The sequence below is a fragment of the Siphateles boraxobius genome, unplaced genomic scaffold, assembly GCF_051911475.1.
Source record: "Siphateles boraxobius isolate OS27281-9 unplaced genomic scaffold, OSU_SipBor_1 20, whole genome shotgun sequence".
Lineage (NCBI taxonomy): Eukaryota > Metazoa > Chordata > Actinopteri > Cypriniformes > Leuciscidae > Siphateles > Siphateles boraxobius.
In genome coordinates, this window is record NW_027508811.1 from 12162501 (window position 1) to 12176858 (window position 14358).

The 14358-nt window shown below is 38.0% G+C and overlaps 2 protein-coding genes across 5 annotated transcripts in view; one reads left to right on the forward strand and one right to left on the reverse strand.

The window, feature by feature from the left end:
- cdhr1a (cadherin-related family member 1a) overlaps positions 1-14358 on the forward strand; it is a 105243-nt gene that overhangs the window by 77848 nt on the left and 13037 nt on the right. Inside the window, exon 1 of one of the 4 annotated variants that reach the window (XM_077236836.1) lies at positions 14086-14240. The exons of the other annotated variants lie outside the window; for them this stretch is intronic. Within the exon in view, the coding sequence (XP_077092951.1) occupies positions 14162-14240 (79 nt within the window). The 5' untranslated portion in view covers positions 14086-14161. Of the gene's footprint in view, positions 1-14085; positions 14241-14358 lie in introns of those variants that run through there. 4 annotated transcript variants of the gene reach the window in all.
- chst3a (carbohydrate (chondroitin 6) sulfotransferase 3a) lies at positions 1987-10433 on the reverse strand. The gene is made up of 3 exons (XM_077236839.1): positions 10010-10433; positions 4142-4328; positions 1987-4016 (listed from the first exon to the last, which is right to left on the reverse strand). Exons 2-3 carry the CDS (start codon positions 4219-4221, stop codon positions 2843-2845), a joined length of 1254 nt encoding a protein of 417 aa, XP_077092954.1. The 5' UTR covers positions 4222-4328; positions 10010-10433; the 3' UTR covers positions 1987-2842.

The following is a 14358-nucleotide window of genomic DNA, read 5'->3' on the forward strand; positions in this document are numbered from 1 at the left end:
TCTCATTTGTTAAAATTAATGTATTAACTAACATGAACTGACAATGAGCAGTACATTTGTTACCACATTTATTAATCTTTGTTAGTTAAAAAATACAGTTCATGTTAGTTCACAGTGCATTTACTAATGTTAACAAAAACAACTTTAGATTTTAATAATGTATTAGTACATGGTTAAATTAACAGTAACTAAGATTAATAAATGCTGTAGAAGTATTGTTCATTTTTAGTTCATGTTAACTTTAACTACAGACTGACTCCCTAATAACCTGACTTCCCCTCAGGGTTTGGGAGAAGCTTTGAAGGAGGCTGTGTAATGAACCAGCTCACCCCGGGAGGGAAAGAGGGCAAACCGCAAACCAAATCCGAATACATACCTAGCACAGTCTAGATCGGAATACTGTGTATGCCATGCTGCCCACACTATATATGCCTTCCGGTTTTCTTGCATATAAACTTCAAGGTACTCATTTTCACTTATAAAGCTCTCCATAACCTTAGTCCTACTTACTTATCCGACTTACTTCAGTCTTATGCTCCTGTTTTGTTCCTTACGCTCTTCCAGCGCGGGATTGTTAGTCACCCCTAAGTTTAGTCTGGTGACTATGGGAGCCAGGTCTTTCCGTGTTGTGGCTCCCAGGTTGTGGAATGCTCTTCCTCAAGACATTCATCAAACACCCCTTCTCTCCTTCAAAACCCTCTTAAAAACAAATTTTTTCTCTGAATATTACTCTTCAGCTCTCAGTCTGTAAATTGTACCTTCTTATGGATATGTTATTTGTTTGAATTCCTCTTTGATTATATCTTTAACCTAACTTTGTAAGCAACTACGTTCTGCCCTTGGTACAGTATGTGTATCGTGCTTTGATGTTGATGTTCATTTGGTTATGTTTCCTTGTAAAGCGACCTTGGGTCTTGGAAAGGTGCTATATAAATAAAAAATATTATTATTAATATTATATATATTATATATATATAAATTTCCTGTCCATATTTTTCATTCATTTATTTTTCCTCTTATTACATGTACAGTATCTCACAAAAGTGAATACACCCCTCACATTTCAGCAAACATTTTAGTATATCTTCTTAAGGGTGTGGTCGATTTTTCCTTAAACTTATAACTACGTCCTATAATATTTATACTCTAGCGCATCTAGTCGACGTCGGCCGAGTCTAACCCTATACCCTAGCGTGTCTACACATTGACGTCGGCTGGGTGCTAATTCTATACTCCAGAGTGTCTACACATCGATGTTGGCTGAGCCTACTAACCCTAACTTCCTGCGCAGCAATAATAACCGACAGACTTCAGACAATGCTTTCGAACATGCTTTAATCACGGCCGGATGATCTCGAGCATTTCTCAGAGAATCCCACCAGTAAACACGAATACAACAGTTTTTATAGAATGGGGGAATGGGTGAAAATAAAATGATGCATTACATAATTTCCCTACAATTTTATTGGTTCTTCGTATACAAACTCTTCTGTTACTAGGTAGGAGCAAATTCTGTTCTTGTGATTACTTCATAATAACCAAGGTTCCAAGTTTAGACATCTGTCTAGTTTCATTTCCAAGTTTAGATATCTGTCTAGTTTCTTCAAACTCAAAAGCATATGAATGTTGTTCCTGCAAGAAAAACAAATGAATGTGCTGCTTGTATAGCAGTATATATTTTCTGTCCTCTGAAAATAACTCGAAATACAGCCATTATTGTTAAAATAACTGGCAACAAAAGTGAGTAAATATGTCCAAGTTTAATTTCTGTATTTTCCCTTGAGAAGATATACCAAAATGTTTGCTGAAATGTGAGGGGTGTACTCACTTTTGTGAGATACTGTATATGTATTTACTTTTTTCTTTATTTGTTTGTTTTCTCTTCTTATTTGTAAGATTTGTTTTGTATTTAAAGTGTTTTCCTCCTATATTTTGTCTTAATGTACTACAAAAATAAATAAAATAATGTTAACTAATGAGACCTTATTGTAAAATGTTGCAAATATTTATCTTGGAATATTTTGGCATTCTCCTTAGTATTTTGTTTTACTTCAGTTTCAAAGCATATTTACTTCAGTTTCAAAGCATAAACTTCAAATGTACATTTTTATTTTCCAACCTTTACTCTTCAATTAATTTTTGTTTTTATTTTTTCAAATATATATTTTAAAAAAGTCAACTGCATGGACAACGGCCTATTTTGTGCCTTTTTTGAGAGCAAGAGAGATAGAGAGAGACAGAACAATGTCACTATTGTGCTTCAGGATCACAGCTGGCTGTCAAAAGCTGCTTTTTATACTGACTGTCTCTCACAGTAGATGTTCCACAGTTTCACATCTGGTAATAACCAGTTACATTTAGAATGTTTTACATCCTAATAAAATTTGGGCTTTAATGTTAACAAAGCAATTTAAATTAACTCTGCTGACCACACATAAATACGTTTTCTGCTTGCTTCCCTTTTTGTGAAATAATGATCCTTTAGTTTCTTTTCAGAAAAAAAGAAATGCTGTTCCTAGACACACAGACACAGGCAGATCATTTCTCATCTTATGAGTATGGATGATTTTTGTCCTCGTCAAACGTTGTTTTTTCAAATGGACACATCTAAAATCAATATCTCATAAAATCAGTTAGCTTTTCCAAGAGGGTATATGTTCAAATAAGTCAGGTGACGCACGCCACAAGTACCTCAGTGTAAGCAATGTCCCAGTGTGTTACGGTGTGCCAGTGTGTCTCTGCCATCCATATTTTTTCGTCCACATTCAGTATAAAGAGAAAACTTTGTCACATTTCACGCTTGGTTTTCCTTTAACAATGAATACATCAAAGTAATCCATGACTAAATAAAATGTTTCTCTTCAAGCAAACTATAAGATTTGTTTAATAGTGTCTGTTCACTGTCTACAAACCTATACCCAAAGAGTTTCATGGTCGGTCCACAAACTTTCTGTACAACTTGGGCCAGTTTGAATGGTACACTACGCCGCCATTTCTCCACCTGTTCTGATGAGTTTTTTTGGGTGGAATACACACCACTTGCCTCCGTTGATGCATGCGTGTTCCTCAGGATCCAGTCCCGTGCTTGTGTCGTCATCGGAATCTCAGTGAAATTGTACATTTCTGCTGCTTTCTGCATGGGGTACCTGGCGATATCCTCGTAACGTACTAGCATATAACGGTTTTTCAGCCATTTAGGCTGACTCAAGCCTAACTCTGCGGAGATGCGGATGTTATTACAGTTTCTTTCAAGACGTTTGACCTCCTCGTCCTCTATAGGCACGTCCCCATTAACAGCCCAACTTTTCCAGTTCCGGTACTTACCGGCAAAGGCCACCATCCTCGATGCCAGAATGGCTCGAGGATCTCTCACCAACTGTATGAGTTTGATATCCAACCGAGGATCCTCTACTAGAGAGCGAAGTGTGTCTAGCTGCCGGACCCTCACTGTTTTGATCACCCTGTGCTGTTTTTCTAGGCAGGCCTCAGACGCCAAAGTCAGATTGAGCGGACCACACTGCCTCGTCCTGCAGTGGTACCTCTCAAAAATGTCTTTTACGACCGGAGTGCAGACTTGCTCCTCGCACAGGGCCATACTGGACTCTCTGCGGAACAGGGCAGGGGTGACGTGGTCCCGTGGAGGAGGGTTAATGAAGTTCTCCAACATGGAGAAGTTACACAAGAAGAGATGCTGCAGGACATCCCTGTACACCCAAACAGAAGTGCTAGCATTTGTGCCACTCTTGCCAACCGATAGTATCCTCTCCACGTGCCAGAGTGGCTCAAAGAGGTAAAACATGTTGCCACCATGTTGGTTGAAGAACTCGCCCACAAAGGAAGATCCTGTACGAGTGGTGGCCATTAAGAGGATGTGCTTCCGGCCAGCCTGAGTGCCATTCTCAGAATAAATGCCCTCTGTATAGGAACTGTTGTCCTCCATTACTACCAGACCATTGTAGGGCACTGGTGGCTCCGGCGCCTGCGTGCTCCGTCGGAGTGTCAGCTTGTCTGAGACCCTGCAAATATTAAAATGAAATGTTTAAAAACCTAATTAAAAATCATTTAAATAAATTAATATAAATAATAAATATTTTGGGCAGCTAAATTATTATGAATTTTCAATTAACTCAAGCATTCTCACCTTGAAATGATGTTGTTTTCTTTTTCAATAATGACGAGTGCCACAATGCAGATAATGATGACTGCATACTTGTTCCTCATTCTCAAATTAACTTCTATTTAGGAAATGCCTCCACAGACTGCTAAATAGTCGCTGCTGCCAACTGTTTTGGGTTCATCTCATGTCAGAACCCGGGCCTACAATTCGTCTGCAATGAACAAAATCAAGACAAGAGTGTTGGCACCATTTCCACACAGACATAAAACTCACTAACACACAAGCCCTTAGTATTGATTCCAAACGGTGACAGATTTATACCGTTTGGCACAGGGGACAGACTATTTCATTTTTGCTCCCAAACAAGCAGCCTTTACTGTCATCACCTGTCCAGTAATTCCACTAATGTGGAATGATGAGAGATGATGATGAGGTCCACAGAACACAATGTCTCTCTTTGGTTACTGCTTACTGTGGATCACCACGAATATATTAGTATTTAAACCGTCAGTCAAAGTTTTAGGTATTTGTTATTTTTTTTATGTTTTTGAAATGAGTCTCTTGTGTTCACCAAGACTGCTGTGTTTTGGCTCTGTTTTCCCTGTGCCTGTCATTTGACCCATAAGTGTGTTTGATTGTGTATTCCGTTCACCTGTTAATTAACTTGTTAGTCCCTGTGTATTTAAGCCAAGGAGGGAAACGCCTCTATGTTTCGTTAAAGTGTCGGTTGTGTTTGTCTGTAGTTCTCACATGTTCCTGTTTGGATTATTATTAAAAGATTGTTGTTTCTTATTTATTAATGTGCTACTTTCTATATAACCACCTGTGACAGCTGCAATTATTTCATTGAAAAAAAAAACAGTAATATTTGTGAAATATTATTACAAATTAAAATGACTGTTTTGTATATTTAAATATATTTTAAAATGTAATTTATTCCTGTGATGGCAAGCTAAATATTCAGCAGCCATTACTCTGTATTCAGTGTCACATGATCCTTCAGAAATTATTCTAATATTTTGATTTGCTGCTGTAAACTCGCGCTGGATCGGCCCAAGGTCCAGCATCCGACCAGCACGGAAGGTCTCTCCGTGTTATTGTCTTTTCTCGTGGCAAAGTATTTTTGATTAAATTCAATACATTTTCTCATATGTACTAACTCGTTCAAAGATAATCAATACAAAACTTCAAATGCTCTTGAATAAAGAAGAGAAATGTTAACCCGACATTTAAGAAATATGTGAAGCTGAGAGTTTGCCAACTCCCAGCCTCACGGGCTGATCTGAGATACAGAAAAGGCCCTGAGCTCTGGTTGCATTTCATTACATAGACAGACCTCATTTCAAATGTAAACATGAGTTCACAGTGGAAATTCACCTTTCTTACTGTCCCAGACTTACTAGGAGTAACCATTTGCTAACAGTGGGAAACTGTTAACACCTTCTGAGAACAGAGGGCCATTTGCCTGGCAGATACACCCTTCTGTGTGCAAGATATTTCTAAACTATTAAGAACTTTATTACCTTTTGGTTTACTTCTTTGGGAATGAGACATTTGTACCAGTCGCACTGAGACATTTCAAATGATACCAAACATGAATAAAACTGTGTGATAATAGTTCACATTAAAACCATATATATATTTTGGATGATTTTCAGATGATTTCAGCATGAGGGAAAAGAAGTGGGGGGAGAATGGAGGTCAAGGTAAAAGATGTATATCCTAATGATTCTGGGGTGAGACTTGCGTCTCGAATTCACGAGAGTGAGTTCAAATGGTAATTTTCAGCAGGGTCCTTTGTCCACTCGAGGAGTGATCGTTCCTCAACTAGTTTTCCAGTCTGACACTGTTCAAGAAACATTTTTTATCTTTATTAATGTTGAAAAATGTTGTGCTGCTTAATATTTTTGTGGAGACTGACCCTTTTTACAGGCTTCTTTGATGAATAGAAAGTTTAAAAGAACAGCATTTATTGTGATGAAAAGGTTATCTATCTGAATGAGAATGGAGTGATCCACAAGCTTCACAACAAAACTCTAAGAAGCAAACAGGAAACTAAATCATAATTCAGAAGCTTTGGTTCTGCCTCTAGGCAACCCACAGTCAAAAAGAAAATGATACTTCCTATTGCAACAAGACTGGAATGTCTTTATTAAATCTTGGAAGCCAGATGTGGAATTTTGTTTGTTTGACAATGAACCATCTTCATTTTCTGAGAAAAGAGTTAGGTAGCCTATACAGTTTGTGATAAACAACATGATGAGTGTCCTCTCCAGATGGTTTAAAATGTTCTGTTGTTTTATAGCATTTATTTAATGTACTTGTATCACTAGATTTAAAACGTAAATACGTCGAGATTTGAATACAGAGCTTTAAATAGGCTTTATCACAGTTCTAAGGAAAGTATTAATGTATGTATAACAAGCTCTTTATTTGTACTGAGTATAAAAACTCCTAATGTAATGGAACTGTTTCCTGTAGGGAAATGGTAAAGGAACGACACCATTACACCACTAAATAAATTGGGCTGTAACATTGCAATAAAATCAATTGCTTTAGAGCATGTTTGACCCCAGATAACCCCAACTGAATGGCTTTAACTGGGTGAGCTGCCATAACCTGCCGTAGCTCTGTTCAGGACTGTCGTTTTCAAGCAGCAATGCTATGTGTACCTTTACAGCAAGGCAAATAACACCAGTTGACAGGGGTTAATATGGACCATATCAAGAATACATCTGTGCAAATAATCCGACCAGACCTCTGTCAGACAGAGGCTTTTATGAATGTGATGTTTTCCTAAACCGTGCTAAAAACACAAGGAGAGACAGTGCAGTATTGCAGTCGTAAAGTAAGACGTGTACCGGTGGGAAAACTGTCATAGGTAAATGCCATGCAATTTGTCTGCACAAAGAGTAGCATTTGGATATGACACAATTTCCAAGCCGTCAAGGAATGATAGTGTGGAGTCTAAGTAAATATAAACCAATTATGTGGGCTTATTATGCCATAGCCGTCAAACTGCCAGGCATGCCGGTTGAGCTGAGATCTTTACATATTCAAAAACCACTGGAGCATTTGACAAATCTGATGATCTGCTCAAGCAGAAACGGACATCACTCTGTTCATCATTCCCATACAATTTACATTAATGGCTTCTCTTACAGCCTTATAGATGTGTTTATGGGGTGCTTAAATAGACTATAGACTTAAGAGACTTAAATAGCAGTACTTTGGTTTAATTTTCTTTGTGTAAAAATACTTGATTTATTTCCCTAGAAATGGAAGATCTACATCAGTAGCTTTTTAAAATAAAATACAGTGCATCTGATGCATTCAGACTGGTCTATGACATATGGTCAATCATTTTAAACCTTTGGGATAGCACCAGTTTTTATCCAGGAGTATTACATGGATATAATCTAGTGTCATTTTCTGTCAGAAAACATGACACAGGAAGTGAGTTAGCATGGGTATCAGAGAGGTGTGTGCTGTCTGGGGCCAGGGATCATGTTTCATCCTTGTGTTTTTGTCTTGTTTCATTACTGAGCGCTTTGCGGTTCAGCAGTGCGTGATAGCGCCTTCTGGGAGATAGGCAGTGTTTAGCTGGAGTTCTTCTATATGAGATAAATCCACTATTACCAGTGACAGGCTCACTTGTGCTGCCTGGACCCACAAGTTGCAGCTGTAGCAGCGGTGGAGGAGGGGAACGGGAACAGGGGGTGTATTTGTCATGGACATATCACAAAATGTAAACATTAATGAGACCTCCCAGTCTCACACCCCACACCCGCTCTGATCTGCGCTTCACATATAGACCAATACCTCCTGCCACCCCCTTCCTGCCATTCAACCTGTGTTTGTGGTCTGTGTGAAGTACGTGAGCCGGGCCTTCAAAAAACTGAAAACTAGGAAAACTTCAAACCCAGACGGTGTTTCACCTGACTGTTTAAAAGCCTGAGTTAAACTGGCTCCTATCTTCATGCAGATCTTCAGCAATTCCAAGCTGCTTCAAACGCTCCACTATCATTCCCCCCCCAAAAAGAAAAAAATCACTGGTTTTAATGTCATTTGAGAGACTGGTTTTGGCCCACCTGAAAGGACATCACTGGACCCATGCTGGATCCCCTTCAATTACCGAGCAAACAGGTCTGTGGATGATGCAGTCAACATGGGACTGCACTACATCCTGCAACATCTCAACAGACCTGGGACTTACGCAAGAATCTTAGTATTGGACTTCTGTTCGACCTTCAGTACCATCATGCCTGATCGTCTTAGCCAAACTGACCCAGCTCTTTGTGCCAATCCCAATCTGTCAGTGGATAACCAGCTTCCTGACAGACAGGCATCAGCTAGTGAGACTGGGGAAACTCACATCCAGGACTCTCACTATCAGCACTGGTGTTCCTCTGGGATGCGTGCTCTCCCCACTGCTCTTCTCCTTGTACACGAACGACTGCACTGCACAAGTCCCCTCTGTCTAGCTCCTGAATTTGCAGATAACACCGCAGTCGTCGACCTCATCCAAAACTGTGACGAACAGCTGGCTGCCTGGTGCAGTCATAACAATCTGGAGCTGGACACGCTCAAAACAGTGGAGATGATAGTGAACTTCAGGAGAAACCCCCCAGCACTCACCATCATGAGTGGAGTCATTTAGGTTCCTGGGCATTACCATCTTTTAGGACCTGAAGTAGGACACTCACATAGACTCCATAGTGAAAAAGACCCAGCAGAGGTTGTACTTCCTTTGCCAGCTGAGGAGGTTCTACAGCTGATGGACACAGTTCTACTCAACCGTCATTGAGTCTGTCCTGTGTTCGTCTATAACTGTCTGGTTTGGTTCAGCTACCAAAATAAGACATCAGAAGACTACATCGGACAGTCAGGACTGCTGAGAGAATTATTGGTGCCCCGCTGCCCAATCTCCAAGATCTTTACACCTCCAGAGTGAGAAAAAGGGCTAAGAAATGTAAATCTCCCAAGTCTGTACATTGTCTCTATAACTGTAAATTTGTACAGTACATAACATATCAGAACTATACATCTGTAAAATAAGATATCTGTAGGCTACATTACAATATATTATATATATTTAAAATATATTATATATTTCTATTATGTTATTTGTTTATTTTTTTAATCATTTTATTATTGTGTTATTTTTGATTTTTATTGCCTAATTCATATATATGTCTGCAATATGTCTATGCGTTCTTTTGCACTGGAAGCTACTGTCACCAAGACAAATTCCTTGTGTGTGTAAACATAGTTGGAAATAAAGTTCTTTCTGATTAAAGAGACGTGGCACCAAATGGCTTCTCTCCCACACATACGCACACACATAGTAAGGACACACTATTCTTTCACTTGCTGTTTGGAAGTAATCATTGTGGACAGAAGATTGAGTATGATGACAACAATCTAAATAAAATACAGTATGGTAACATAGCCTATATTTACATGGTAAAAAAAAACGAAATATACAACTTAAGTTTTTTTTTATTTGTTTTGTTATGTAGACGAATAAAAAAATAATTATATGTATTACATCTTCTGTCATACATCTTTTAGATTAGCTTTAAGATTAGATTGGTTAACAATTGGTCCACATAACCGTTTTATGTGTTTAAAACGCCGTTTTATGTTTTTCTGTGATGCTTTTTGAAATGACAAAATCCTCAAATTAGCTCACCTAACTATCCGTCACAGTCATTTTATCATGGCTACAATTCTTGCAAGAAGAATAACACAAGAGTGACTGACAAACTGTTGCAGTTAAAGTGCTATTTACAGAACGTTGGTAGTAGTGAAAGTTATTACAGCGCGACTGTGGTAAAATAAGTAGGATATAATCGACACTTGGCAACTGAAAAGTAAAACAAATTTTACCTCACTGACTGAACGAGTCTCCAGTGGTCCATCTGGAACCGCCTGAATGATCGCGACCGGTACACATTGTTCCTGCATGTGTAGCCTATATGAAGACTCCAAAATAGTCCAGCCTACTGCACTTAGCCTATACGTGAGTGAAAACGCTAATTTCACCAAAAAAGGTAATTGGCCTATTAATAATTCCGTATTTCATGCCCTGATCATGGTATTTCCACGAACAAAAGGAGATCATTCAATGAAAAGGATCTTCCAACTTAGGCATTTTGCTGGAACTCATAAGTTGAAGGGTCCCAAATTCATTTCCAGACTCTCGGGACATTGAAGAAAAAACTTTTTCTAATGTTTTTCCATTTGCTTTTTTCTCCGGTGCAGCATGCAGGAAAACGTGTCCATTACTCAGCGGGGTCTCCAAGTTTGGGCTATACTTGGATACAAGTCACGTGGTCAAATAAGAACCCCCAGTGTAAGTGTTCACAAGGGCTTTTCTGTTTGAGGAGGGCCCTGGGACACTCTTACGTGGATGCCGTCACCCCCCTTTTGCTCTGGTGGGTCGATGGGGTCTGCTAAAACTAAAACACGCGGCGGTAATTTACGGAGACATGAACCCGTACACTCACTGAATGAATAATTGGCAGAAACAACTGTTTAAATTACTACTCTCCTCCTCAGTGTCCCTTTAAAAATGACTTTGTAACATGGTTTCAGCCAAAAGTTTCATTAGTTAGGCTTACTGTTAAACTGGATCTTTTTAAATCAGTGTAAGTACGTTTTTAAACGTCTTTCTGTAGATATTAATGACAGTATTGGCAAACATCAGTTAGTAACTTGGAGTAGCCTTACCAAGGGGGAGAGTCTCGAAACATCCAGCAATAACATCATGTAACCACGTGGGGGCGGTGATGTACTGTTACTCACAATAATTTTTTTCAATCAACTACAATGACTAAAATACTCACATTCTTAGCGCTTTTATTGTTGAATGGACCAATTGTAAACTGCAGTTGTATAACCCAAGCATATAATACATAGGCCTATATATACTGATTCCAAAAGCTATACGTACTGCCAAGCTGAGTCTTTCAAACCACTATAAAAGTGCCAGAGCTGTGCAGTTGAGGAACTGTAGTGTTCTTGTCTCATTTAAAGTACGGTGTAAATGAGGTTTAGACACTCTAAAAAAATGCCTGGGTTAAAAGCCTCTCATTGGCAAACCAGCCTTGGTAAATATTGGAAAGAAAGAACCCAGCAGGTTGGGTTGCACAGTTTAACCCAATGTCATCTAATTTTGACTAAAAGCTGGGCCAATTTTACCTCATAAATGGTTATTATTTCCATTTTTTCTTGCAGCAAAGGATATTTATATATTTAGTGAATTCTTATAAATTATTTTATTTTTAATTATTTATATTGATAAACAAGTCAAGTCACCTTTATTTATAGGCTATAGCACTTTTTAGAATACAGATTGTTTCAAAGCAGCTTTATGGTGATAATAGGAAATTAATGCAACAAAGATTGTTTTGGATGTACAGCAACTCTAGAAGAAAAAGTCAATGTACAGTTTAAGAAAGTCCAGAATTGATTCATTTCCATTGTAAAAATGATTAGTTATTAAATTGTCTTGAATGATTGGACATTAAACAAACCACATAAGCACAGCCTAGATCAAATTGTATTCAATGGCAAGTTCATTAAAACAAAATAAAAGTATTTCTTCAATGCGTGTCTGCAACTTTATCCTCTCCATAATGACAGCTTTAACTTTATTTATAGCTTAAAAACCAGAACCACGTTTGTTTACATCTCTGAAAATACTTTGGAAATAGGATAAACATGAGAGAAAATGATTGGCTTGGTAGACCATGTAAAAGCTTAAACTCTGAGCTATAATACATATTTTCAAATGAACTGAAGTTTGTGAGAAGATTAAAATGACGCAAATATGTTGATGTCCCAGACTTTGCATCCAGTCCAAAGCTTATTTGTAATCCAAGACATAACATTCAAAAATGTGGATTGAAGATTTCAGATCTTAACTTTTTTTTATAGTTAAACAGTATTGAAACTGGGATTCTAATGAAATAGCTAATCTGTCCCAGAGGTCCCAATTTAGATGTCCTTAACAGTGATCTTGTTATAGCCCATATTTGCACATGAGTTCTGAAATGCTGAAATTTATTCATTAATATCGAGTTGTTTCAGGATATTTTCTAGTAATTATGATTTGTTGTCTATTTCGTATAAAATATCACTGGTATCATTTAAAAACATTATGGTGGACCCTGGGTGCTATTTGAGGTTTCTTTCCATTGTGAACTTTTTTCTTTTAATGTGCATGTCCAATTTTAGACTTATTTTCAGATTTAAGAAGATGATAATATTTTGCATAAATGGCAAATCTGTCTGTCATTCAAGGTTTCTATTCTGTCACATAATCCACACTGCTGATGTATGACTGACGCACAATAAGTAATTTCCTGGGTTAATCTTACAATAAACTGGATTTTTGACCTACTTTTCTGTTTTTGTTTTCTCTCTGATTGAAGAAAGTAAACGAAAATGCAAAGAGTTTCCTTTTAATGTTATACATTAAAATGATCATAATTATTTGTAATTGTAGACAAAGCAAGAGCATTGCAACAAATCTGGTAATCATAAGCAATATCAAGGCAACATTTTCATGGTCATATTAAAGTAATCGATATGTTCAGATCTGCCCAGAGTCCTGTCTTTTCTGTGGTGCACATGCAGAGATGCTTCTGGTTTGTGTGTCCCTGTAGACTGGCTCTGAACACTACATGATGATGAAGGATTATTGTAGGTTAATCTGCTTGCCTGCCATCTGCCTGCTCCAAACAAATTAATCCTGAAAGCAAAGCCACACTCACAAATGTAGATGAAGGTAAATTGGCAGGTGTTTCGTTTTGTGATCCACACAGCTGCTCATCTGAGCAAAATGTAATACGGCAACTGGATTTTGAAACATTAGTATAATTTGCATTGTCAAGAATTTGCATTCAAAGTCAGTAATACCATTCAAAGCCACTTTCGCCCATACATATTTAATTGATTTATAACAATGCACATTATATTTATCCATTGAAATGTTTTTTTCAATGGGGTTTTTTTTCTACTAAATGATCCATATTAGCTCTTGACCTGGAGAAACTAGGACACCGTAAAAGATTTTGTTTAGCATTAAACTTCAACTAAATTGAAGCATAAATCAGTGTTAAAAAGCTCTAAAAATAAAGGTCATGAAAGAGAGAGGAGGATACATTTGCTAATGCTGATGAGTATTAGATTCAACACAATCTCATGAAAGTGCGTATCTATACCACGAATGTTATTTCTCGTGCCAATTATACGCCAAAAATGGTTTGAGCGTGTGTATGCTACGCACTGAAAACCACTTGGGTAGGATTAGGGTGTGGAGTCCGTCTGTATTAGCCTACACGCCATAAAGTGCGTATCATATGCACGCGAAAACTGCGTAGCATATGCACGCAAAAACTCTTTTTGGCGTATAAATGCCACGAGAAATAACATTCGTTGTATAGATACGCACTTTCATGAGATCGGGCTCATTAGATTACATAACTTTACATTTTGAAATTTGTAACCTGAACTTGCACTCTGAAATGTAAACTGGATTGTCGCAGTGTGTGTGTGTAGCATGAAAATGACAATGCATACATTTTTCTAAAAGTGTAGGTTTAGGGCCCGGGTAAGTTTAGTGTACGGGGGATAGAACATATGTACAGTATAAAAATCATTTTATCTATGGAAAGTCGCCATAAAACATGAAAACACAACATCTCTTAAAACCAGGCGATTCTTTCATAATATTTCTTCCATTATTAATTGATTCCTTTGTGACAGAGATCTAGCATTCTAAATATGGGATTTCAGTAGTACCACATAAGATGTTCTAGAACCTGTCATATCAGGTCAGGTGTTCTACTCATGAAGCCCCCTAGCGGCCATTAGCTGCTAAACGATGGGCTTCTAAATATGTGCCATGGGTTAAGGCTTGTCATTGGATTAGGCTCTTAGCACCTGTCTTAGCTCTGCTCAATCTGAAATAAACACCCTTAGAAGGACTCTGCCGTAGCTCTCTTTACTAGTGCGTTGTCTGGCCTGCTGTAAATGCTTTGCTTTATTAGGATGAAGAATGCTATGGGAATACAGTTTTCATCATTTCTTCTACTAGCGCATTTCTGCTTTGGTATGTATTCATGAAAACCTTTGAACCCGAATGTGACTCAGGCGATTAAACATTCCTTTAGTTGAGGATGTTATACTGTTGACTAGTGTAGATAATCTTGACTACTTTTATGGTCTTC

Excerpts from the sequence above, each read along its gene's own strand:
- chst3a (XM_077236839.1), bottom strand. The coding sequence starts at position 4,221 with ATGAGGAACAAGTATGCAGTCATCATTATCTGCATTGTGGCACTCGTC. Across the intron at positions 4,017-4,141 it reads GAAAACAACATCATTTCAAG|GGTCTCAGACAAGCTGACAC; the intron begins GTGAGAATGCTT and ends TAATATTTGCAG.